Source organism: Protomyctophum parallelum (assembly GCF_964188405.1).
Source record: "Protomyctophum parallelum genome assembly, chromosome: 4".
NCBI lineage: Eukaryota > Metazoa > Chordata > Actinopteri > Myctophiformes > Myctophidae > Protomyctophum > Protomyctophum parallelum.
Window position 1 is genome coordinate 8,224,094 of NC_139700.1, and position 27,825 is coordinate 8,251,918.

General features: G+C 44.5%; 1 protein-coding gene across 1 annotated transcript in view; it reads right to left on the reverse strand.

The window, feature by feature from the left end:
* necab2 (N-terminal EF-hand calcium binding protein 2) overlaps positions 1-27,825 on the reverse strand; it is a gene marked incomplete at its 5' end in the record, with an annotated part of 168,900 nt that overhangs the window by 77,764 nt on the left and 63,311 nt on the right. Inside the window, 2 exons of the mRNA XM_083763985.1 lie at positions 25,476-25,573; positions 27,671-27,696. Of these exons, the coding sequence (XP_083620111.1) occupies positions 25,476-25,573; positions 27,671-27,696 (124 nt within the window). The remainder of the gene's footprint in view (positions 1-25,475; positions 25,574-27,670; positions 27,697-27,825) is intronic.

Genomic DNA, 27,825 nt, shown 5'->3' on the forward strand with positions numbered 1-27,825 from the left:
TGCCCATACACACACCTGTGTGCATACCGACATGTGTGCGACCCACTTACAGATGACACAGACAAACACATATACACACACACGCAGATAAAGACTAATAAGAATCTGTGCAGAGCAATCCATCTACGTTATTCCTGTCAGCACTACAGCGTGATTAGATCCTTCTGCAAATCCATGGGAGTAGAAAACAATTTAAAATTTTAAATATAAATAAAGTATACACTGAAATACAGTCAATGGGGCTCGACATCAAGAATGACCTTACAGCGGACGTGCTGATTTAAGAACCGACAACACTCGGTGATTCAATTACCACCGGCAAAGTGGAATATGAGTCTGCATAAACAGACATGAGGAATATTACATTTTGTCCAGAACCTATTTGAAGTGCCCCTGCAAGGCATAACAAGCAGCACATAATTCGGCGTTAAAATGAGTGAATTATTAAATATTCATGTAATCACATCTGGAAATTCAATCTGCAAATACTGCTATTTATTCTAACGTGTAGCCTACTGTATGTATGTATACGTACGTGTAAGCTCGTTATTTTCTGCGAAAGCTTTCCCCATGGTAACAGAAAACAGTAAAGACACTAGCATAGAGCACATAGGGACTCACTCTACTGAAGTGGTGTGCATGGGTGCGTGTGCGAGAGAGTGAGGTGAAAGGTGAAACTCAACTCTGAGATTACATCCTGGTCTCTATACTGCCTCCCCCTGGTCAGCCGGGGCGCCAGATGGAGGGGAAAGGAACTGATTGGAATAACGTGTTCCTTCCGTGCGCTACGTCCAACCAGGGAAACTCCCCCCCCTGTCAGGTGAAAAGCAGCGGCTTGGACTCCTCATGCATAGGATGGAGGCATGAGGTCAGTGACTCTGTTGCGCTCCCCAGGCAGAGGAACTGCCTGGGGTAGCACCCAGGATTACATTAGATAACTGACACTGGGTGAAAAAATGGGTTGCAAAATCTTGGGAATACGAGACTGCTCGCCCCTTTACCAACTCGCCCCGGGCGTACAGCCGGCGGAACAGCGCGGCCGGTTATTCCTAAAGTAATCCAAGCACTGAGAATTGGTTCTCAGTCATATACTCGTCATATAGCACTGACGAAGGTCTTAGGACCGAAACGTTTGCTTTTGAATTGCTATTCCTAACCTCAACCTCAGTAAAACGATGCCTAAACCTAACCCTATTCCTAAACGTAACCCCAGTAAAACTATGCCTAACCCTAAACTTATGTCTAACCTTATTCTCAGTAAAACAAAATAAAGAATGCAAGAACCGCCGCACCGAGCTGTCGGCGTGAGGTCGGCGGAAAAAAGCTGGGTGCGAGATGGAATTGGGGCGACATGACCCGTTACCGCATCAAGTAGCTTGATGGACACCATTGTTCCTCTCTAGTCTATAAGCGCCAAGACAGCAATCTAGATCTTATCTATAGATACATGACTTGAGGCTGAGATTGTCTAGAGAGAAATTGATAGAGAAAGTGGGTATAAGCGCGCACGCATATCGTATCCATGCACAGCACACATGCACGCATGTGCAGTGCACGGCCCACATCTGTGAAGGTGTGCGCAGTGCAGCGGCCTGTGGGTCTGCCTCCATTAAAGTATGTGTCCATCATGTAGTTCCCGTTCCTGCGTCGCAGGGTCCCAGCGGGACTACTGGCACCAAACCATGGATAGAACACTGATCTATAATTCACACAGCACACTGACCCTCTGAGGAAATGGAAACTCTGTCCCTCTCGTGATTGCCTCTATTGTTTATTTTGTGTGTGCTCCTTTCTGCATCCACGTATATAGCTCTGCATGATGAAAGAACACAACAGAGCTCATCGCATTATACTTTACCGTTTCGTTAACCATGCAGTATATTGTACGTATATATATTAGCTATTGAAAAATAGCAGATCTACAAGCTCATAGCGCGCCACCAAGTGGCGCGCTACGAGCTTGTAGGTCTGCTATTTTTTTAAAATCTAAAAACCACTGACATAGAAACATAGCTTTTTCAGAAAACTGTCAGGATGTAGAAGACATTTTCAGAATCTGATCTCAGTTCAAAGTGGGTTAAGATAATGCAGGCTTCATTTGAAATAGCCTGCCATTAAACACTGCATGGTGCAGAATGGCCTTTTGTCAGCCTCAATCAGCGCTTTTATCGCACAATGGAGCTGACAAGATATACGAGATCAGATTTGAGGAGAAATTGCATCTGTGAAGGGCAATTGACCGAGGCGGCTGGGTCAATAAGCCTTTGTGTGCATGATTGTTGATGCGTTGTGTGTGCATGTGTGCTTGCCTGTGTGTGTGTGTGTGTGTGTGTGGCATTTGTTTGTGAACTTTGTATTTTCACGTAGTGTGTGTGTGCACGAACACACACACACACACACACACACACACACACACACACACACACACACACACACACACACACACACACACACACAGTATGATTACTGGTGGCAGTGGTGGTAATCAGTGATTACACCTTCAACACCCTTCTACAGAGAGAGAGAGAGAGAGAGAGAGAGAGAGATAGTTAGTTAAGGCTAGTGGAGGGAGGTGGCGTGGGTGCAGATGATGAAGTGGGTATATCAGTTGAAGAAAGGAGATAGATTGAATCAGAAAGGGAGGGAGTGTTTTTTTCAGCGATGGAGGGAGAGAGGATGGGAGAGATGATATCGTACATCTACAGTACATCACTGTGAGTACAACTGCAGTGATGGAGGGCGAGAGGGCTTTGTAACTCTGGCCAACTACTCTATTGCAGTGGTTCCCAACAATGGATTTTGGGTCGACTCGTGAGTAAATATGTCCTGTCACTGTTCAGTAATAACATTTTGCGTCAAGAGCTGCAAAGGTTCGGGGCATATCTTTGGTCCGACGTCCTAACAGTCCGACACACAGTAGTCTGACAGACACCCTACCCCAAACCCTAAGCTAACCCTAACCGCACGTGGTGGTCGGAGCCACTGGTGAGTCCATGTATGTGTCTTAACCGGCCACGTATGTGTCTTAACCGGCCACGTATGTGTCTTAACCGGCCACGTATGTGTCTAAAGCCCAACACACACCGTCTGTGAAGCGGGTGCGCAGCGACGCGGCACAGTGTTGCCGCGCGTCATAGCCGCACAGCAACACCCACAGGACACGGCGTGCTAGTACAGACCTGCCAGCCACGCCCACAGATACCCGAATGGAGGCCATGCGGCAACGTCTCGAAAATAGAACAGCGGCGCATCGGAGCGTCGGGCGAGAGAGAGAGAGAGAGAGAGAGAGAGAGAGAGAGAGAGAGAGAGAGAGAGAGAGAGAGACAGAGAGAGAGAGAGAGAGAGAGACAGACAGAGAGAGTACTGCCTACAACATGAATTTGAGAGAGAGAGAGAGAGAGAGAGAGAGAGAGAGCACTTGTACTGCCTACAACATGAATTTGAGAGAGAGTGCGCGTGTACACAACGGTACGTGAGTGCCACTGTGACCACCTGGACCAAAGTTTCTATTTACAGACCTCGTTACAGCTGTTGCCTAAGAACTCCCTTTTGCTAGTATTGCAAGTTTTGTGCTCAGAAGTTTTACAATAATTAGAGCCCACAATATGAAACCATTCCTTCCTAAAGAAAATACGAGACCACTTTTTTTTAAACAGATGGGACATGCCATGTTTCAGACAGCTTTGACAGTAACCTTTTTTTATTGCTTGCACATTGACACGCACGGACGCACACACGCAATGTTCTTTTTTTTTTACCATTTGCACGGACATCGATTCCACAGAGGCAGCAATAGACGTGATCTAATAACAGCTAATTCCATTCATCTTCCCAAACCGAGGTGTGATAAAATCAATGTATAGCAGCCTTCAGCCTGTGGGGCCATCCATCACACTCTGCATATCGTAATACATCACGACCATGTATTGGATAACGGTGGGTGTTTCCGTCCTGCAGGGAATGCAGGAAAACCCCCTCAGACTTTATAAGAGTGTCCTATTATTAGATCTGTTGGTTTCAATCAAGAACATCATCGGAATAATCCAGTCCTTCCAATCAGGATGCATATCTGGGTGAGGTAGTAAAGGCAATGCCCAGTACAGTTCAGCAAGACGTGTGGCCGATACAATTACATATTATTTTTACACAATAACAGTTTAACCCTCTAAGACACAGCGTTGCTTTATAGCAGGGGTGTCAAACTGGTGATCCGTCGTCTTATGCTTGTTAAGTGCCTGCCAGACAGACAATCAGATGAAATTAAGGCAGGTGTAGAGTAGAGTGTAGAATAGTGAACTGAACATGTTCTCTTTATATCAAGTACTTCATACCAGCCCCTTATGAAACTACTTCTCCCCAAATCCAAATGGATTTCATTTTCCATCCTGAATGGCAGTAACTAGCATACAATGAGAACTGAGAAGATCTCCACAAAGGTTTAATGATTATAAAACTGTAACCATCAAAGCATGCACTCAACTCAAGCTGTCGACTATTGTCAACATAATTATTCCCCAATTTCCACTGAGATTATGGGGTGAATGAATGTGGCCAGACCCATCTTCTCTTTCTGTCATAGTGACATTGTCCTGCATCAGATCATGTCCAAATCAGGTTCTCCAATCTACAGTAGCCTCTTCAGTTTTTTGAAGATTTTTTGAGTGGTGCAACCACTCCCTTACGGAGCTATGTGTGTGGCTGGCTGGGTCTGAGCATACATAGATAGATAGATAGATATTATAGCAGTGACTGACTGAGACATCGAGCATGCGTGCGCAACTGGTTGTGCCCCCATCAAGTGACCTTTTGACCAATGCGGCCCTCGCCCCAAGTTGAGTTCGACACCCCTGCTTTATAGCAACAAGTTATATTTTAATTAATTACTTGATTATTATTTTTATTTTTATTTTCACCTAAACGTCATCAGTGATGTTCATTGCAATGCCATTTGATTTCAATGCCATTGGTCATGATATTTGCATACAAATACCCCCCGCAGAGGCTGAAATTCACACAAATTAAAAGTTTCTGGACTGTGCAATTTTGAACATTTTGTAACCTATGACTTTTGACCTTTAACCCTAATAAAGGTAAGTAAAATAATTGTAATATATGTTTTTTTGTGATCTTTAGAATGTCTAGAACATGTTTTATTCATTGTGAAAGATATCCCCCAAATGTAAATTATTAATTTATTATATTATATAATTATTATACATTTTTCATCAAACTTTTTTTTTTTTTTTTTTTAACATATTTTTTTTTGTCTTAGTCCTAGTAGTACAAAGTAGTAGTAAGGTAGTTGCAAGTTGCAAGTAGAAATTAATGCGGGTCTTAGAGGGTTAAAGGAGTGAGGCGTGCCTCACCTCACACTAGTGTGATTTTCTTTTTGTGATAGAACCAAAGAGTGTGATCAGTGACAGTTGCTTTCATTTACAGGACGACCTGAAGGAGAGTGAGACGACCTGAAGGAGAGTGAGACGACCTGAAGGAGAGTGAGACGACCTGAAGGAGAGAGCCGTTGGCAAACGGGGAGAGGAATGAATGGGCCTGGCTATCTGAAGCAGCAGTAGCAGTCATATCGGGGCCCGCGGGGGGGTGGGCCCGACGGCCACTCCTGCTGTGGTAGTAAATTGTAAACTTCCTCTATCTCTCTCTCTCTCTCTCTGGCTCTCTCTCCCACAAACACAAGCTGTTAAACAACCACTCCAACTTCTGGCCATTATCTTCCCAGGATTCTTTTCCTCACTAACCCTGGTGGCCTGGAGACTGAAGTCAGTTGAGTGGCTTAATTTGTTCAATTACAAAGAAGTTGAGTATAACGTATAGAGCTGTTGTTTTACGCTGAACTTTAAAGGGATAGTTCAGATTTTTTTACATTAATGTAGTGGTTGCAACGGTATTCATTGATTGCCCGAGTCCCGTGGTGGGAGTTAAAATTTTGACCCCTCTATCACACGGAACTATGTTTTTTGTGTCCAAAATATGAATTAATTTACTTTTACTGCGTGGCCCCAGTGCACCCCCACAAAATGACCGGAACTACTTAATATTTACCAAAACCAGAGCTGAACTCCCACGGGACTAATGCAATCAATTAATACAGTTGCAACCACTATATTATTTAATTCATCTTAAGTTAAAATAATCTGAATAATAACCTTAACGGTGGATTCATGTCGCAGTGGGTCCTCTCCGTGCTCAGATCAGAGGTGTTTTGGATGTGTGTGTGTGTGTGTGCGGGGGAGGGAAGGGGGGGGGGGGGGGGGAGGGGGGCACAACACCACAAACTCAGCTCCCTCCAGCTAATTTTAAAACCCCCACAATTCGGGCGCCACTTCACACATGAGCCAATTAGCACAGTCTCCTAGCAACCGTTCAATGTTTCTTAGCAACACCACCTTAGCAATTTGCAGGAATTCATATCTGAGCAGACTGTAGTGTTTAAATAACACATTAATTCTTTGGAACTTCACTCTCCGTCTTTCACTTGCGTTCTCCCCCCTACTGGCCCTCACAGGTATCGGCTCTCAGTCGTTTGTGATGTAGCATCGTTAACGATGTAGCATCGTTAACGACTTAGCATCGTTAACGACGTAGCATCGTTAACATAAATCCTATATGGTGTACTTCACCGAGTCCCCCAGGGGGTCTATGCTTAGCTGCCTCAGTTTCCCCCTCTACGCTAAATCACTTGCCCAGAATAATAGGGATGCAAGGGTTCATTAAGCCAGGTAAGGACACTACCGACTACTATGCATGGGCGCACACACACACACACACACACACACACACACACACACACACACACACACACACACACACACACACACACACACACACACACACACACACACACACACACACACACACACACACACACACACACACACACACACACACACACACACACACACACACACACACACACACACACACACACACACCCCCCTTTAACCTCAGTCTCTCTCCCTCTGTCACTCAAGCTGATGTTCCTCTTCACTAGATGGGAGACATGGCTGCTGTACAGAAGAGTGTGTGCGTGCGTGAGTGTGTGCAAGCATGCGTGCGTGCCTCCGGAGACACATATAGTAGCTCCATTAGCAAGGCTCTGAACTGAGACACACATACACATGTGCGTAATCACACGTGCGCACATTCGCACACACATTTCTACCACTTTTCTCAGCATCCTCTCTTCCACCTCTTCTCCTTTGCTCCCTCCTTCGCCCTCTCTTCCTCCTCTCCATCTCTACCTCACTTTCTCTTTTCTCATAACTTAGGGATCACCGGTCTTTCCCCCGATCAGATTACCATCTTTTGATTTTGAGTATATGCTGATACCGATTTTTCCCGATCTGATATTATTATAGAACACTTATCATATCACTTATCAATATCCAAAATCACAGACAATATCCAGTCTAAGATCATGATATGGATATAATGTTGATACTAGGGATTATTACTAGAGATTGATCACGTTTTTTTTTTGCTCCAGATCCGATTCCGATCATTTGAAAATGTCGTGATCGGCCCCGATTTCCGATCACGCGATCGGATCGGGACAACCCTACTTCCACTTCCTGCATGCGTTTCCTCTCACCAAATGGTAGGTGGGTGGAGTGGAGTTGAGGTGAGACCCAGCAGCTAGCATGGCTCTCACGGTTCTCACCTCTCCTCCTCAACAACACCTTCATACTGTTCCTCCACTGCCTAACACCCCGGTTCCCTCAGCCACCCCCCACCCTACCACCACCCCCATTACTTCCTCCCTCCTTCCGACTATCCCTTTGTCCCCCATCTCTCTCGTGCTCCTCGCCATGCTGTCATGAAAGCTGTCGGAACTGGCATAACATCTGAAGGCTCCGTTTCTGACTGGGCACAGTCAGTCACTCAGTCACTCAGGCACACAGCTCATTCACTGCCAGCCCTTCCCCGCTACGTGTTCTCCCCTTGCCAGCTGTTTTCGATATATCTTTTATACCTTTTCATGACATGCTACGTTTAGCGTTTTTTTATCGCTCCGCCGGTCGATCATCAACACTAAAATATTCCATTTGGAGCATGCATACTCGTTCTAGAGTTATCGTTTGAAAACAGCATGCCTCGCCCAAAAAACATTGCGTGGAAAAAACACACGAAATACAGCCATTTCCGTGAATTTGTTTGTATTATGTTACCCACCCGCTCCACTGCCTGCATGATAACCTATGAAATAGCTTCCATCATTCCACATGTACTCAAGTCACACTTCAGAGTGGGACTGATTTGAGGGAAATTGTCAATGGATTCAGGTATAGAAGAGGGTTTCCCCAGTGTGCTGGGGGCCATCGATGGCACACACTTGTCAATGATAGCCCCACAAGACAATAAAGCAGATTACTACAATCGTATAAGGGCAATTATTCAGTGATTATGAAAAAATGGCAAAAGGCGAACTCCCTTTTTAGCAAAAGGCCGATGCACACCTCAGAAGGCTAGTGACAGGTGCGTAGGGCAATAAAGCATACTCTATTCGACCTTCATCAGGACAGACAATCTGATGAAGGCGAACTCCCCTCAGCTCCCACCAGAAGTGAACGTGGAGCTCTTTGTATTCACATTATGCACAGTTCAAGTGAACTGCACCGGGCACAAGAAGCAAACCCAACTCAATACGGTTTGAACTGCACCGGGCACAAGAAGCAAACCCAACTCAATACGGTTTGAACTGCACCGGGCACAAGAAGCAAACCCAACTCAATACGGTTTGCTTCAAAGTGGTCTTAGTTTGTTTGGAGTGCTATATGTGCAAAATAGAATCTCCCTAAACAGTCCCAGTTTGTTTTGAGGGCTGAAAGGGGACGTGAAAACAAAGAGTAACAGCTGCTCATCTATCTATCTAGCCATCCATCCATCTCTCTGCCCGTGGGCGTGTCCATGGGACCCCCTTTCACCGCGTTTCCCCACATATCTTGACTGTCAAAACAACATAACAACAGGCAGCAGTGGCTCAGGGTGAGAAAGACACTTAAGGCTCCATTTTCGTCTCTGCCGTTACCCCGCGACACAGCCCGCAAGTCAGCCGCTGCCCGAAAACTACGAGTATAGGAGCTTGCTCTGTCCCGAAATGGTATTTTGGTCCAGCGTCACCCGCTATCTATTATGCCGACACCAGGTATTTGCACCTAGAGGTGTGGTCATGGGCGTGTTGGTTATTCTCCTACGCATCTCTTTGTAATTTTCCTATAATCAGTAGGAGTGAGTGCCTCTCACTTCCTTGTGTCCATTGTGTTTATATAACTAGCCCTTACTCGTTGTGAGATATTGCCCCCCACACCTTGTGGCCGCTGGGGGTACTGCGCCCTGGGTGCGTTCTCTCATTTTTAATTCACTAATAAATTCATTATTAATTTATAATTTGTTAAATTGGAAAAAAGACCTCCATATTATTATGGTCAATGTCTGTGTGATAAATGGGAGCGGTTGGTGCAGGCGGTGAGGAGCTACGGCAGTTACAGTGACACACAGACACACATTCATTCATTCAGACAGAGGCTTAATTATAGTATGATTGTCTAGTCAAAGAAGTTATTTGCCTTGTGCCATGCAGGCATTGTGATTCCATTTGCTCGTTCAGTTTCATCACCCCGTAGCGCAGAAAATGTGCTTTGGATAAAAGTGCTGAATAAATGCACCAATTACCATTTACAATATGACACCACAGTACATGACGTCATAGACTGGCCTAGTGTAAGTACTGTATACATAATAATGGGTACCGTTAAGCACTCTGACAACAGGTACAATGGGTATTGCATAATGGGAGGGGCACACGTTCCCAACGGGCATCGTTCCCAACGGGCATCGGCAAAGTATCTTCAAACACCCAAACCGGGGCCGTTCAATGAGTGTGCATGTTCATTCATGTACTGTATACACATGGCCGTGCCTGCACATTGACGCACTGTACACAAACATGTATGTGCAACATATTGTAGGTGTTTTCAACAGGATGGGGGACTAGCATTTTAGCTTCAAGCGCACACAATGCCTGCCCCTTTCAAAAGAAAATAAATCAATATCTATGTAAGCACAGAAAACAAGAACAATTTCGTATGGTGAATGTTGAGAAGCGGGACATTTGAATGATCTAGAGTGGAAACATAAGGGGTACTGGTATAGAGCCCTGCACGGGAGACTCCAAAGTTAAGTGGTTAAACTTCCTTCCTCACACAAACTAAATGTTTAGAAGGAGCAGGTTATAAATAAATCCTGCCAGATGGGCTTCGCTGCGTCTCAAAACACCAAGGCTGGTTGTTTGGGATCAGGTCCCATTTGGATTGGAATCACAACACATTCCGCCTGCCATGGTGTGTATTCCACACCGCCACTGGGAATCAAGGAATGGCAGGAGTATGAATATTCAGCTGCATACAGTATGTGGCTGTTGGCCATGTGACAAAGGGAAGCTTTTCCCTCATCTTTTACAGTAAGCACATGCATTGCCACGCTTACCGTACTCTCACATGTTCAATAGCTGCTAAATGACATGTGAACAGAATGTGTGCATGTGTGTGTGCATCTATCCATCTATCTGTCATCCCATGCTCGTCCTCTCAAACCATTCCCCCTCACTTTTCTGCCTTTCTTTTCCATCTTACCCTCTTTTCTTCCCTCTCTCTCTCACAACACACACACACTCCTGCATTCTTCTGCATTATTCATGCGTTGGGTTGGGTGTAGCCTCATCAGTCAATGCACCCAGCTGATAATACAAACACTATATCTCTCTTCTATCTCTGTGTCACTCTCTCGCTCAATCTCTCTTTCTTTCTTTCTTTCTCTCTTTCTTTCTCAGATGCATGTACTGTGCGCACGCAAGCACGCACACACAAATTATTCATGCTCACATCATTAAGAGATGTGGGGAGCTGCAGAAAAAAGGGTACAGTCGGATAGTCACCTATTACGGTGTGCCTACTTATACGCAGCATGAAACTGGAACTGGAACAGAACAATATCTACAGAGGAATAATTTGTGTACAGACGACATATAAAAGCTGCCCACATTTTGCCATACACGGTCGCTGCACTTCGGTTGCACTATTGGGTTCATTTCAACCTCAAGAGATGGAGAAGAGAACTTTTCTGGTAAAGTTAATGTATGGTTAAGATGCCTTTTTAGATCCTGGGTCGTTCCAACATTGAGTTGAAGTGTCTTTGAGCAATTAAGGCACTGAACTATAACTGCTCCCCAGGCACGGTTCAATATCTGCCCATTGCTTAAATTGGTTCATTAGTTACGGACGGTAATTCTGGATAAACAGCCACAGCCTGTTCAATCCGCTGCCGCAGCCTCGCTCCACCCGTTTCGACTGTTATCAATAGACAAGACCGCAGTGATCACTTAGGATCAGTACGATTGTTTTCGACGAGTACGGGCATGCTCTGCCCGACAGGATTAAGGTTGGCGAACATGCTTGCTGTTACTGTTAAGTTTAGGGGAGGGTATGAGGAGGCTTGTCGTTTTTAGTAGGCAGTAGACCAAAACGACAGGATTAATTAAGGTTGGCGAACATGCGTTAATATTAGGACAGGCCAGGCAACCGTTACCGGAGCATTGGGAGCAGTACCACCAGACTCTTGAACAGATACTTGTCAGCAATCAGACTGCTGAACAAGAGCCGAGTCTAGTGACACTGCACAGACTGAACTGATTTGTGTTTTAATAGGGACTCCCTATATTTATACACATACATTCATCACCTTCATTATGCACTCAAAATTGTATAATGTAGTTATATTATGCACTTTACACAGCCTTCTCTCTCTCCATCCTTTTTAACTCCAATGATGGTGTCACGGTACACTCCTCTGCCCATGGACTTTGTCTGTGTTTTTGGACTTTTACTTGTAGTAGTGTTGTGTGATTTCCTGTCTGCCTTGTTTGCCGTCCCCTGCCTTGTCTCACCTCCCTGTATTAGTGTAACCCTAGCCACATGTGTTCTGTTGCCCGTTAGCCTATGCCAGTGTTGATTGTGTGTTTCAGTTCACCTGTGTGTTACCTAAGTTAATGTTCTACAAGTATTTCTACTCCTTGAGTTATTTTGTTCCTCGTGGCTTTGAAGGCTTTCCCAGTGTGGGTTCTTTGTTAATAAAAACTCTTTGGATTCTCACTGCTCTGCCTGTGGCTGGTCGTTCTGTGACAGATGGTCTTACACGGGCATGTTTTTCACCTGCCTTACTTGTAATGTAATGTGACAATAAAGTCCGATTATGATTGGGCTTGGCCTTCACATGTTATGAACAATATAAACAGCTATGACAACTAGCAAAACCTCTTAAATCACTTTGGTATGGCGCTTTTTAGATTTTCTTTCCGGAGTGCCCAGTGCAGCCTGACTACACGAGCAGTCACCGTGCAACAGCAACTGATCACCCTGGAAATGGGTGTTGTTCACCACCAGCACACACAAGCTTATCTCTTCAGATCCTTTTTAACCGCAGCTATAAATCGGGAGCACACACACACACACACACACACACACACACACACACACACACACACACACACACACACACACACACACACACACACACACACACACACACACACACACACACACACACACACACACACACACACACACACACCTCGGTTGACTTTTAATGAAACGTCAGATCATGGCCATAAATGTCTACACAAACCAGAAAACCTGTATTGGTGATAGACAGTTCATAACCCCATGCAGGCTTAAATCTGCCAAAAACATCAAACACAGGGGGCTATGCAGCATTTGTCCAAGGCAGAATGCCACGCCATATAGTGAAATACATCACCGGAGGTGACTGATGAAGGCTCGCAGTCTGAGAGCATTCCACTCCTTGCAGTCAACTCTGCTCTTCAGCTGCCATCCGCTCCGATAATGACGGCAGTTAGGATGAAAGATCTATCGCTGCGTGCCAAACGCTGCCTCACCTCTAGCACTCCTTCTAGCCTCTCCACCTCCACGTCTCATTATTCTCCAGCCGTGGGGTCCTGTGGCAGCCTTCAGGTTACCAGGGAAACGGTAACACCCGACCGCAAGGTTCCAGAAGCCGAAGCATGCCGGTGTCGACAGACCAGAATCAGCTTTATCGTCACGTCAGTTTTACGTAAAAACTTTTTTTAAGTAAAAGAAGTGGGCGAAATGTGTTTTTGTGCACAGTTCCCATAGTGTTGTTTTTCCAAGAAAACAAAGAAAGGGAATAAGAGGAAAAAGGGTGGGGGGGATCAAGGCAGTAAAGACGAAAGTGTAAAAAAAAAGTACAAGTAAATGTGTTTCAGATATTTAGTATCTCTCTGAGCTTTACAGGCTGTAGAGCTATAATCCAAGTCAACTTGTCCCTGACTGGGGGCGCACCTCAGTGAGGAGACACACTTCAAACTGCGCGCGCCACTGCAGCATATGCTACACATCCAGTGCATGCAATTACACGCAAACTCATTACAGCGCACATGCAGAGAAACAGATGCGGACATGCCAGCAGTGTTGGCATGTCAGCAGACAGATGGTGAACAGGGCGAAGCCAGAGGAAACTCTGGTGGAGGGCCGCAGCGGTCCTGGCGTGCAAATCAGTCGTATAGGACTAATTGACTAACAAAAGACTAATTGAACCATGGATGGTCCCCTCCAACCGGGCCCCGGCTGGGAGAGTCGACTCTCAGAGAAAATCTGATGTTAGTAGCCCGTAGCCCAAACTAAATAGCAGATATACAAGTCACTACTGCTATTTACAACATCTTAGACATTTTTGTTTTATTAAATTAAATTAAAGAATATATCTTAAAATAAAAATAAATCCTAAATGTTTTAATTATACAAAGTTTAGGGAACACAAAGATAAAGGGATTTTCATTCTCTGCCATTATCCGTGACCGACAGATGTGTTTGGAGTTTCGACCCACTGAAAGCCTTCACGTCAAAGCTCCGCTGCAGCCATCGGGCGTCCGTCAAAGTCGCGGTAACTTAAACGCAGAGAATGTTCCCTTTTTAATCAATGAACGGTACGTGCTCCACTGCCGACGGTCGTGTCTGGACAGTGTGTCACCCGTTCGCCACGGTTAATTTTAAATCACTCAGTAGAGCCCCGGCCTTAAACAGCCAGACAAGAAGATATATAGGCAGGCAGACCCATAGCCATGCTCACATACTGGCACGCACGGTCGCACGCGCACACACACACACACACACACACACACACACACACACACACACACACACACACACACACACACACACACACACACACACACACACACACACACACACACACACACACACACACACACACACACACACACACACACACACACACACACACACACACACACACACACACACACTTACTGTGCAACACCTATTTAAGTGGCCTTGCTTTGGACAGGCCTTCTTGAACCCTGTGAACTCTTAAGTGATGCTGAATAAAAGATGGGGACACTACTGCACTGCACTGTGACATCCCACTGACTGAACCAGACATTTACTATCACTGCAGTCTCCCTGCAGTCCGCACGCCTCGTTCACTGAACCAGAAATGTACCATCGCCGTCTCCCTGCTCCCTCCCCACGGCTTCCTATTCATCAGCATCCTTGCCGATTTGAAGCAAATTTTGATTTAGTCTTTTGAATATAACCTAATCCTGTTTTGGCCACATATTAGTCGTCTGCAATGTTTTAGTGTTAGTCAACAAAATATACAGTTGATTTTGGTAACTAAAATGTATTATTCAAGACCCCCCCCCCCTCCCCCGAGTGTAGATAAAAGTGTAGATTATGACCAGGAGCTGATCTGTGTGTGTACAGTGTCCTCCCATGAGGAGCCAGATACGTGTCCAGCATTTCATCATCCAGTAGTTTGAGACAAGAGGCGTAAGCTTGGATTCGTAACCTGTGGCTCCAACTCTAAAAATAACCTAAAGTTGCTGCTGGAAATGTTACGCAAGGAAAGAAAGAGACAAACAAATAAAATACTAAACAGAAATGTTCTAAGGATCACTCAAAAGCAGTGTGAGATTGTACCACACAGTGCACGGGCGTGTGTGTGTGATTGAAATCTTGAATAAATAAGGAGATAATGAGTGGGTCTCGTTAAAGACAGTGTGTATGCAGGACAGACATGACATGGGGTGATGCTTAACGAGTTCACACTTTTCACAACTTTTTGTTTTTATGCTCTTTCTCTCTCTCTCTCTCTTTCACTCTCTCCCGGGAGATTCCACTCTTCATCTCCACCTGTTAATATAATAGCCAATTAAATGTGTTTTGTGAAACTGCTCGGTATCTGCAATAAGCCTGAAAGCTTTAGCTAAAAGGCAAGAAAAGTCGGAAAAATAACCCTGTGTGTTTCTGTTTCCCCAAAGTGTATGTTTCTCCATTGCCATTTGAATGGTTTTGAGCGCTGTCATCTGCTGGATTGAGAAACAGGATGTTAGCAAGGTTGGTAGCCAAGAAGAGCAGATGGAGCTCTTCAGACATGGGTTTAATCCAAAACATGTCCTTACCTAAACTACTTCACCATCAGTCTCGCTTTCAAACACTACTGGCAAATTATGAACCACAATATCTTGGATCGTGTTTTCAAAGACGCCTCATCATTCTGAGTGAATGCATAGATGTTATCGTGGCGGATGAACTGGGGTGCTGCAGATGTGCGCTTTGGCCGGGATTGTCCCGATTTCAAGCGAGTGTGTCCAGAGGGGGGGCGGGTACCGTCCTAAAGTCGGCTATTCGGTGCTACTGAAAATGTCTGACTAGCCGAAATCATTTCGGCACTACAGCGCCGAAACAGCGGTAAAATAGGAGTATGAATCGGCCCTTACTGTACAGTTAGTCTGTGTAGCAGAATGTTTTGTTTGTTAACACCAGCATGACTGAACTCATCTCACCTACTACTCTGACGGCTGAAAGGTCAAGATTACCGTGTTTTTCGTGCAATTCCATTGGCCGCTCTCTCCCTGCATCTCTTCTAATGATCTTCAGACCTCTCCCATGCACCGCGGGGGGGTTGGTGACTTGTTATTGTCTTCTAAATGTTACATTCCAACTAATTAAAGGCAGCACCAGCGGGCACTGTTTCAACTCTTTTTCTTTTCAGTTTACAGTTAACAGTTTTATTAAGGAAAGATTGACATGTCAACGTGTTACTGTTTGGGTGTCAATCAAATCCACTGCGTGAGTGAGTCGGACTGACTCGGATAACTCCCACTGTTAAAAAAAACGGAATTGACATAATTTCTCAAGTTGAGCGTCTTTTTCCTGAGATTCACTGACAACAACAACAGAAACATTTAGAGGTGGGCACTGGGTCAGGGTTGGAGTAGTAATTTACACTGTGCGACTGTCCATGAACATTGCATGGATGAGACGTGCCTCCGCGAGAGAGGGAAGGAGAGAGAAAAGGAGAGAGCTGTGCGTCAGACACGTATATTGTTATTGCTCCATAAGTAATATAACCTCTAAAACAACATTTAGTCTAAATGTTGAGTACAATTGTAATGTACTAAGTAGGCCCTACATATTTACACTTATGGAATTAGTTGGTATGCAGGGCTGCAGGCATTGGCAGTTGAAATGCAAATGACCCATTAGTTTAAACAACGCCCGTCTCCAGCTGTCGGGAGTTGTGAACGGTCCTTTTGGGCAAAAACTAGCAGACATATAGTACAATTATGCCTAAAATCATATTTAGAAAACGTTTCAGATGAAAAAAAAAGAGATGATTTGAATCGAATATTTAGGAAAAGGCATGGAAGGGGGACCTTCTCAGAACTTCATGGGCAAATAAAATCCACTTCAAAATCTAGAAATGGGTCAGATTGACTGCTTAGACATGCTAGTGTTAAGTTGAATGAGTCATGTGGTGTGTTATTAAAATGTGTCTCACTGACAGTGCTGTTGACAAGCAAGCAAGTTGATGGCTTTTTTTCACGTCTTGTTTATACATTTGAAATGTTAATTTATTTCTGATTTTAGCACGTTGGTATGGTCCCTGAAATTCGTAATATTAAAGCAGCGTCTATCTGTAATGCTATCAGACATCCTCAATCAAAAGGAATTATAAAATCGTTCCTTCATTGTCTCCAACAGGCCGAAGGCAGTCCTTATTGGTCGCGTTATTAAACGTTCTCCCTTTGAGCTTATTCGGTAGTGGGTACTGTATTTATGAGCATTGTATGTCTGTCCTGTTTTTTTGTTGTGTATGTTTTTGTTACTGGCAGAGCTGTGTCACTTATTTTACCTCTTGTCTTGGCCAGTTTACACTTGTAAAAGACACTTCTGTCTCAATGTGGTTTTTACTGGTTAAATAAAGGTTAAATAAAAATAAAGAAAAGTCCGTCTCTCTGTGTGTCCGTCCATTTGTGGACAGCTAATCTCGTGGCGCGCACGCACGCGTGCACGCACTCTCGCTCACTCTCTGGATGCCAGAGCAGAACATAAGTAAATCTACTTAGTTACTTTCCACCACTGGAAACGGGGAACCTACTATAGCACATAATTGCGCTCGGTGGCGCGATATGAGCTTGTAGATCTGCTATTTTTCAATAGATAAAGCATAACATGATGCAGACACCAAAACGGGTGCCCGCCCAAAATGGGTTAAGAAACGGTACTGGGCTCGGACCGCCTGCTAGAAACTATCAAGAGCCGCTGTGACTGGCTGATCAGGGGTCAGATTAGGCTATTGCAGCGGACCGTCCCCATCAGTTAAAGTGAAAGCCGAGAGAGCACGCACGCAAAGCACATAAAACCTCCATGGACTCAATGGTGTGAGTGATTATTACTTTACTTATTCATTGAGGTGAAAACATGCAATTTAATGTCATTCTATTAAATAATGGGTGCGGCAGGTGCGTCTTTCTTGTCTCTTTATGTAGGCTCCACTGATCTCAGAACCAATTTCATGGGTCCATTAGGGTTTGGGTCAAATTTTTCTTTCTTGCCTTGATCTCTATTTTTGGCCTTTTTATCCCTTTATTGATATTTCAGTAATTGGACAGGAAATGGGGAGAGATGGGAAACCGAACAACCTTTGGTGAAATTAATGTTGGTGTTTCAAAGACATACAGTAGTTACAGTTTGACTAATTTGTCAAAACTCTGACTCGTCTGAAGTGGTGCTGTGTGTGTATGTGTGTACTACACGCGTACTGTACAAGCCCTCCTCCCTAGCCTTTGTGTGTGTGTGTGTGTGTGTGTGTGTGTGTGTGCACGCGCATAATCTGCTGATCCCCTCATACAGTACATATTAACAATATTACAATACAATATTACAACAATAACAATCAAGCTTGGACTAAGCTGCTGAGGCCAAATGGCATCCATTTATTTAATCACCACTATAATTGCTTTCTGTATGATCTGTATGATCATTTGCATAATTTAATTTGCTGTCTTAAGACAGGTGGCGAGTGGCGACAATGATCGCTTTTCCCCCTAAATGATACTTTGGCTGACAAAACCATGAATACTGCAGGAAGTGAATGGAAATGCCACATTTCCATGAATTATTAGTGTGTTGTTCATCATCCCTTGGGTAACACGGGGAAGGAGATGCTGAGTAATGTTAACATTACTCAGAAAACTCCTTTTTACGCAGCCTGTTCAAGTTAATACGGAATACTGCGACATCATTCCGCCTCACTGTTCCGTACAAGAGGTACGGACATGGAAGGGAGGGAGCACAGTTCTTCCATACTCACGGAGACCAATCAACATCTGTGTGCAAAGGGACAGATGGGTAGGGTAGGACAGGGATGTGATGTTTTGAACACACTCCACTCCCCATTCTTCTTTCAGAAACCAGACCGAATAGAGCGTCGCAGTCCCGCCCCCTCGAGAGACCCGGAAAAGAAATCCCCGTTCATTTTCCTCATAGACTTTTCAGAAAGTATTTATTTAAAGACGTTTACGCAGCGGAAAAGCCAACTCTTGTCGTGACAAATCATGACAACAAACACAACTTTTCGGGCCAAACAAAGACGGAAGGTTTTAACATTTTTTTTGTTTTTTTTCTTCTTTGTAATTATTTGTTTGGTCTAAAATATTGTGTGTGTTGTCATGATTTGTCACGACAAGAGTTGGCTTCGTACGACGCTTAAAGGTCTTTAAATAAATAAGTTTTGAAATGTCTATGGGAAAAATGCATTGAGATTAATTTCCTGGGCCTGGCGTCGTCATGAAAGGGGGCGGGACTGCGACGCTCTATAAGAACCGAAACTTCTCCCTGATGGCATCTAAGGTCTAAGGTCTTTCTGCCATGAACCATTCAACGCTTCTCTTCGGATTCTCCTCGAATGCATTTCTGATCGCAAATTCTTTGTGCACACGAATCCACCTTCGTTATGTTACATATAACTATGTTCTATACGACACAGAACATCTCATTGAGTTTGAAGCTATAAATGTGCATGGCTATAGCCAAAGCTAAAGCAGAGAGATTTAAAGTAAGCAAGAACAACACATGGTAATATATGAAATACATTACAAAATAAATAAAATAGTTATCAAGAATCATAAGGAAGCTAAGAACCTAGCATCTACCAGTAGAAAATCTGTACAGTAAAGCTATGAGTATACACTATAGAGTGCTATGTCTACATACAATTATATCTAAATGACATAACTTTAGCCGGCTATAGGGCAAGTGCTACGGGTTAAGATGGAGTCTGAAGAGGTGGGTTTTCAGACGACGGCAGAATATTGAGAGTGAGTCTGCAGTTGTGACTGCAATGGGAAGTGCATTCCATAGTTTTGGAGCCAGAAGGGAGTAGAGTCTGGTATGTGTGGAGCGTTGTCCCGGCTGTTTTAATGAATGTTCTGCCAGCCTCCCTGTGTTGGCCGATCTGAGCATGCAGGGCGGGTTGTAGGGTCCGATCAGACTTTGAAGATATGGGGTTGCCGTATCTTTGGTTTGACATATCTTTGGTTTGATGCTGGCCTTCAAAGGCCAGAATCAGACTTCTGGGCTCTGTGCAGGCAGCAACTGGGAGTGGATAAGGGGGGAGACATGTGAGAATTTTGGATGGTTGAAGACAGAGCATTCTGGATCAACATTCAGATGCATGTCGATGACACCGTTCTGCATTCATTCAACTAGACTTGTACGTGCCCGTCGGCAACCGGCCTACTTGGGAACGATGCAACTTATGGGAACCTAATAATAACCGTTGTCAACTTGTCATAGCACCCGTTTTAACTATCTGTCGGTGTCCCTTTTGTGCCCATACTGTATATGGAGATATCTGTAGTATGCAATACCTGTCGTCATAGCAGCACCCATTTTAACTGTCTGTGTCCCACATGGGGATCTCTGTATCTGTCTGTCTGCCTGTGTGTGAAGAGTGCAAATTGACTGTGAAAAGTGGAGAGATTAAGTAATCAATTGGCAGGTGTGGGGTTGCCATGGAAATCAATTGGCAGCGGCTGGAAATTGCACAGGTGAGGGGATTTAGGCTGATTAGGCCCACTGGCAGAGCCTGAGCAGAGCCTTTTGTGGTGGTTCTGGAGAATCGTGGGTCCGACCGACTCGATACCGGGGACTGCACTCCCTGCGGGGGTGTGGAACGTGTGTCGAATTTGATTTGTCGGTGGGGCAAACGGTTCTGCAGTTACGTGCATTACAACCGTACACACATACACACACACACACACACACACACACACACACACGCATGCACGCACACAAAGAAGTGGCACATTTATAGTAGGATTTGATTAAGCCACCAGATCTGTACTCTGCTGCCAATCTAGCTGGCAGCTCTGTATTTTATAAACCATTTCTCAAATGATTCGTGATTTCCAAAAGATATTTCTGAAACCTATTAAAGTTATTGTTGTCAGGGGAGGCCGTAGCTAAGAGAGGCCCGTTATAATATATATATATACTACAGTGAAGTGTCCCTGAGCAAGACACTTATCCCAGAACAGCTCTTCATGGCCGTCTGAGCAGCCATAAGCTCGTGGCGCTGAAAATAAATTTCCCCCGTGGGATTAATAAACGTCTACCATTTACTTTTTGACACAAAATGAGCCCCCGATTTTAGTCACGCCCCATCCAACCCCATCCTATAGTCTTTTGTTCAGTCCATTTTACGTTGCAAGGGACTTGGAATGAACAGGCATTTATCTTCCTCTGACCTAGACTTGGTTTTCAACAAAGTGCTTTAGTGTCATTATTCCCGCAGCAGTTAACCCATTCTGACCCGAGATCAGATTCATACAAGGTTTCCGCCGGACACACACTGGTCTGATGAACCCATTCTGACCTGAGATCAGATTCTAAAAAATGTCAGTCGTTCTTCGATTTTTTTCAAAAATAGCAGACCTACAAGCTCGTATCGCGCCACTCGGTGGCGCGATATGAGCTTGTAGATCTGCTATTTTTAAATAGCTAAAGCACGACATGATGCCAACACCAAAATGGGTGCCCAGTCAGAATGGGTTAATGTCCAGAGAACAGAGACAGTATTCTAGCCCCTATTCATCCATTCTCATCCATGCCAGTGTTCATTGGAGAACAGACACAGCTGATCAATCCTCGCTGGATAGTAAACGCTAAGTGCTCCCGCTAGAAGGGGCTGCAGAGGACTGAGGCTAACATTACTCTGCAAACATCCCCCAGTCTGTCTCTTTACATCTGGTTCACCATGCAGTGACACACACACACACACACACACACACACACACACACAGTGATCAAGTGATCAAGAAAGGGCTACACGCTACACCTGAGCGTAGTGTTCCATCTCTTGACCACACTGGATATCTTAATTAATTAATTGCATTTTTAGAGCACTTTTCTATGCACTATGTGCCTATTCCAAGCACTTACAATGGTCCATTCATTCATACGAACGGACCTGAAGCCACAGAGTCATCGCCAGTGGTCAACGGGGTCTAACGTGAGAAACACATGTAGTACTAGAGCGGCGCTTCCACATTCATTTCCCATTCATTCCTTCCTCACACTCCATCCATCCTTCCATCTCTACAGCCGCCGCCCATTGTTAACCCATTCTGACCTGAGATCAGATTCATACGAAATTTCCACTGGACACACACTGGTCTGATTAACCCATTCTGACCTGAGATCAGATTCTAAAAATGTCAGTCGCTCTTTGATTTTTCAAAAATAGCAGACCTACAAGCTCGTAGCGCGCCACTCGGTGGCGCGCTATGAGCTTGTAGATCTGCTATTTTTCAATAGCTAAAGCATAACATGATGCTAACACCAAAATGGGTGCCCGTTCAGAATGGGTTAAGAGCTGGGTGTGGGGCGGGCTGCATGGGCTATGGAGGGAAGCGCAGAACCGGCCGATGTGCCAGTGAGACAGAGAGACAGAGGGACAGAGAGAAAAGAGAGAGGGATAGAGAGAAAGGGCAGAACAAGGAGTGGCAGAGAGTGTGCGCGCCAGCAAGGGAGAATAACAGAAGAATACGGTATATAAATAGAAGTTGCTAAATCATTCAGCTATAGCAGGGCACTCCTACAGTATTTACAGACATTCTACTGTACTGAATCAAAGGCTCCCACAACCTCCCCCTTTCACTGTCAGCCACGGGATTCTGCTGCAAAAACTCTTATTTTCTCTTCCTCTCTGGCTCACACATGACAACGACACACACACACACACACACACACACACACACACACACACACACACACACACACACACACACACACACACACACACACACACACACACACACACACACACACACACACACACACACACACACACACACACACACACACACACACACACACACACACACACACACACACACACACACACACACACACCATCAATATTTTAGCAGTCAATAGGGGCTGTGCACAGTGCACCGTCTCAACACATTACTGTTAAAGCTCTCACACATTGGACAGCATAATGATACACACACGTGTGTGTGTGTGTGTGTGTGCGCGCGCTTGTGTGCATGTGTGTTTAAGATACCGAGACAGAGTAGTGATGGAGAAAGTGTGGGCTAAATTGATTAAACAATGGCTGCTCATTGGAAATTAGCTAGCCAAGGGCTGTGTGTGTAACTCAGATACTGTGTGTGTGTGTGTGTGTGTGTGTGTGTGTGTGTGTGCGCCTGCGTCCGTGCGCCTGCGTCCGTGCGCATTTGTGTACGCACACAAATGTGTGCACCACACTCTAAATGCCCTGCAGCTGAAAATGAGATCTGGAACATGGAGACGCTGTAGCGAGAAACGGAAGGGTAACATAGTGCCATGTTGCGAGTGCGCAAATGCGCACACACCCACACCCACATCCACACTGAAGCCCCTGTGGATTCCCGGCGCCAGGGATCCACACAGGCTTCAGTGTGGATCCGAGACTTCACGTGGCCGTCCTCTGAGTTAAGTCCATCCATGACGTACCCAGCTCATTGCCTGCCCAATGACGAGATTTCTCGTCATATTCTTCCAAGGCTCACATTGCCAATGACGAGATTCTCGTCATCATGATGTGTTTGCAGTGGCTTTACACGAGATGGCGCCCTTCGCCAACCTATGATTCACCGTTTGAATCTCATTGAAACCAGGAAATCACGGGGTCGCAAGAAAACACAGCCCCCTGCTGCACGTTGAGAGCATTTATAAAAACACAGCCCCCGCCCCCTGCTCCAGGCTGAGAGCATTTATAAAAACACAGCCCCCGCCCCCCTGCTGCACGTTGAGAGCATTTATAAAAACACAGCTCCTGCCGACTACTGCACGGTAAAGGGCAAGACCACTTTTTTTTAAGTTTGGGTTGTGTATACTCTAGGGATGTCCCAATCATGTTTTTTTGCTCACGATCCGCTCCTATGCCACCAAAATGTGGAACGCCCTACCAAAAGTCATTAAGACATGCAAATCCCTTGACTCCTTCAAAACCGCTCTCAAAGGGCTGCAATTAGATTTTTTTTTAGAAAAAGTTTATTTTCCCTTTTTTACCTCCTTTATGATGAATTCCTGTTCCGTTCTTTGACTATATATAAGTGTCTATTTGTACGTCTCTAAATGTTTCGATTAATTGAACAAGGTGGACCCTCGGATGCTTAATTGGGTCGTCCACTCACAGTTAACAGTCTTTGTATTGAGTTTGTGCTTGAAATGTACTGTAATTCTGCAAACTGTTAATAAATATTTCAATCAATCAATCAAACCCCTGTCACCCTTTCTCTCCCACGGCAATGAGCTTCACACCTCCAGACAGCCCATTGTTCAAGCAGTCGATATTTAACCCATTCTGACCTGAGATCAGATTCATACGAGTTTTCCACTGGACACACACTGGTCTGATTAACCCATTCTGACCTGAGATCAGATTCTAGAAATGTCAGTCGCTCTTCGATTTAAAAAAAATAGCAGACCTACAAGCTCGTATCGCGCCACTCGGTGGCGCGATATGAGCTTGTAGATCTGATATTTTTCAATAGCTAAAGCATAACATGATGCTGACACCAAAATGGGGGCCCGGACAGAATGGGTTAAAAGACAATGGCTCTATCCCGCTGGGGGGAGAATGTGTCAAGGCGTCTCCAAGGGGAGACAGTAGCTAATAACATCACAGGAAGAAAAAGGTCATTTTGACCCGAAGTCAGCTTGTGTGGTACCTGGCAGTTTGTTTCTAGAGCCTGGAGTAGAAGACAATCACAGCTCTTCAAGTAGGTACATGTGTCTCCTGTCACAGGCCTAATGGTGTATTTTATTTTATGGTATTTTATTTTATGTTGCATATTATGTAATCTGCCATGTAAGGATCTGGAGTGTATTAGTCAGTTTGGTATTCATTTGATCACTGTTTGCAAACCGTCATGTCGGTTTATTGTCATTGTTTATGTAAACTGTAAAAAGTGTCCTGTAAGTCCATAATGGGCTGGGCTTCTTCAGAAGCATGACACTTAAATAAAGAATCAATCAATCAATCAAAAACTACAGTCATGCGAGTGTAAAGGGAGAAGATATGCTAGAGACAGAGTTTAATCAATACTAGTGTTAAACACATTCAACACTGTTGACATAGGTTTATGTCAAGTTGCCTTTATAGTGGTTTATGAAAAATTGCGCTCTTCGCCAACGTCTACATGGCTCCAAGGAGAAGCTAAGCAACAGATACAACAGGAAATTAACCGGAAGTGAAGATTTCGCTTGCTTCTACGTTATCAGATACAGAAAACAAAAAATATATATATCTCAGATTCCTTTCCCAGACTGCGTCCCTGGTCAAAACAAGCTTTATTCAACGGCCCATAAGCAAAGAACCGACGATCACGGCCACAAAATGTATTTTCTGGGTGAAAGAAAAGGCGAGCTATACATTCACGTTCACGTTTCGGATTCCGACGCAACCGTCAAAATAAGGGTTTCAGTTGCTGACGGTTAAGCAAGAATTGATGAGTTAATACCTGGCAGTGAGTGCGTCGACATACAGTACATGCAGTACAGTACACTGACCTTCTTAGTGAAGTCCATGGCTTTGAGGATGGACAGGTTGAGAGTCTCCAGAGACGCCAGCACTCCCTCATAGTCTCCCATGTGCTTGGCAAAGTAATCTTAAAACACGCACGCACGCACACACGCACACACACACACACGCATGCACGCACACACATTACAAAGACAGACGGGAACAGGATATGAGCCGATATATTAGTGCTTAAGTGAGCAGCTGAGTCTGATTGAAACAGAGTACAATCTATGTTTGATCTTTCATGTTTTATGTTATTGATTTAATCTGTAATGAAGCGGTACTCGGACGACGAGTGTGTGTGCATGTGTGTGTGTGTGTGTGTGTGTGTGTGACAGTGTGACTATACTTTTGAGGACTTAACGATAGTACAATTTGAGAAACAGACATTAGCATTTTCCTGGTCCTCATAAGAAAATATTTGGTTTCATGGTTAAAAGAGATTTTTAGAGTTAGGTCTACAGAACATTCAGGTTGGATTTAGGGATAGGATTAAGCATTTATTCGTTAGGTTTAAGTAAGAGTCGGGGTTAGAGTTATCCATATTTTTGCGACCATAGGTTGCATTTACTATGAAAACGTGCAAATTCCCAGTCAGTCAGTCAGTGTGTCACTCAAACTCGCCATACATGGGAAAGCCCCCATATGGTGCCCAGGTCTCGTGACATCACTATGACATCTGATGTCATAGTAAATGCGATCTGCTGTCGCAATTAAGCCCATATGGAATGTCAGAACAGGTTCTGACATTCCATGTTGATCCATCCATCCATCCATCCTTCTTTTTCGATGTCTCTCTTTTGACTGATACCTGTCCATTCAAACTCTAGACCTGCCCCTCAAACTCTTGAGTGTACACACACACTCAAGAGAATGTCCCCGCTACCACCCTTAGATCTCCATATATATGGGGCTGACCTGTTCTGACATTCCATATGTTGATCTGACCTCACAGACTCTCATTAATGTCTTATATACTGTAACTCCCTGTGCAGGTTTGTATTGAGATGTCCAGATGATATGCAGCCTAAATCAAGACGGCAATTGGATTGGTTTCTATTCATTTATAAATGAAGGCCCCCAGCCTGGTACGCTAGTCAAAATATGGCCCTTGAGGAAAATTAATTGGGGAACCCTGCACTAAGACATCTACAATACCCCTACTTTAAAGATGGAGTGCCGTTTTTTTTCAACTAAAACATGATCCTCAGGTACTAGAGTTTAGAGTTTATTTATTTTGGTCATTATAACAAATCAATACAGTGCCTGCTTTTTTTTTTTTTGCAAAAGAAACAGACCAAAAAGGTGTAGGCTGAAGCCTAAGCTTATAGTGCCTACCCTTCTAAAAAATAAATGGCTTGCATAGGCTTGCACTATGATACTAGGAGGAAGATTTCTTTCAATAAAGTGTACAGAAAGTGTTAAAACTATGTTTTTATGTGGCCACACCCACCCGTTCATTAAGTATGCCTGGTTTTCACCTCACCTCTCACCAGCTGTTGTTGTATGATAATGTGGGGTTAGGGTTATGAAAAATGGTGTTATTTTGATTGGGCCTTTTGACTCAAAGGCTTTCAGCTTTCAGGAAGAAACCAAAAATACACAGGGAAGACACATTTGAATATTATAACCACACCTGGGTGTTTATTAGAATAATTTACAAAAAATCACGGCACTCCATCTTTAAAATCCCCCAAATCTCCAATGTGGTTGGACGGAGGTCTTTCTGCTACAAACTAAGCCCCATTTGACTCAGATTGATGAGATGGATCGATTTCTTAGATCCCATCTCATGATCAATCAGTAGCTTCAGGACGTCCTTATATTCATATCTAGGCTCAACTTGTCTATGCTTCCTAATCTGTCACGTACCAGTAATGACAATGAAGTATTTGCACTGTGCCCTTCTTTCTCCATTGTGTAACAGCTGATGACTGTGGTGGTTGGTGAGGTGGGTGGAAGAGGAGTGTGTGTGTGTGTGTGTGTGTGTGTGTGTGTGTGTGTGTGTGTGTGTGTGTGTGTGTGTGTGTGTGTGTGTGTGTGTGTGTGAGAGAGTGTGAGTGAGAGTGAGAGTGTGAGTGTGAGTGTGAGTGTGAGTGTGAGTGTGAGTGTGTGTGTGTGCACACACTGCACGCGTGCGTATTGCATTGTATGCATGCATGTGCACTTGCACTTCACTTACCGCAGAGCTCCTTAGTGTCAACATTACTAGTACATCACAGCACAGGGGCAGCGGAAGGAGGAGAGAACGGGAAGGAAGGAAGGTAGGAAAGGAGAGAAGGGAAGAGGGCAGGAAAAGAGGATGGAAAAGAGCAGGATCAGAAACAGAGGAACAGC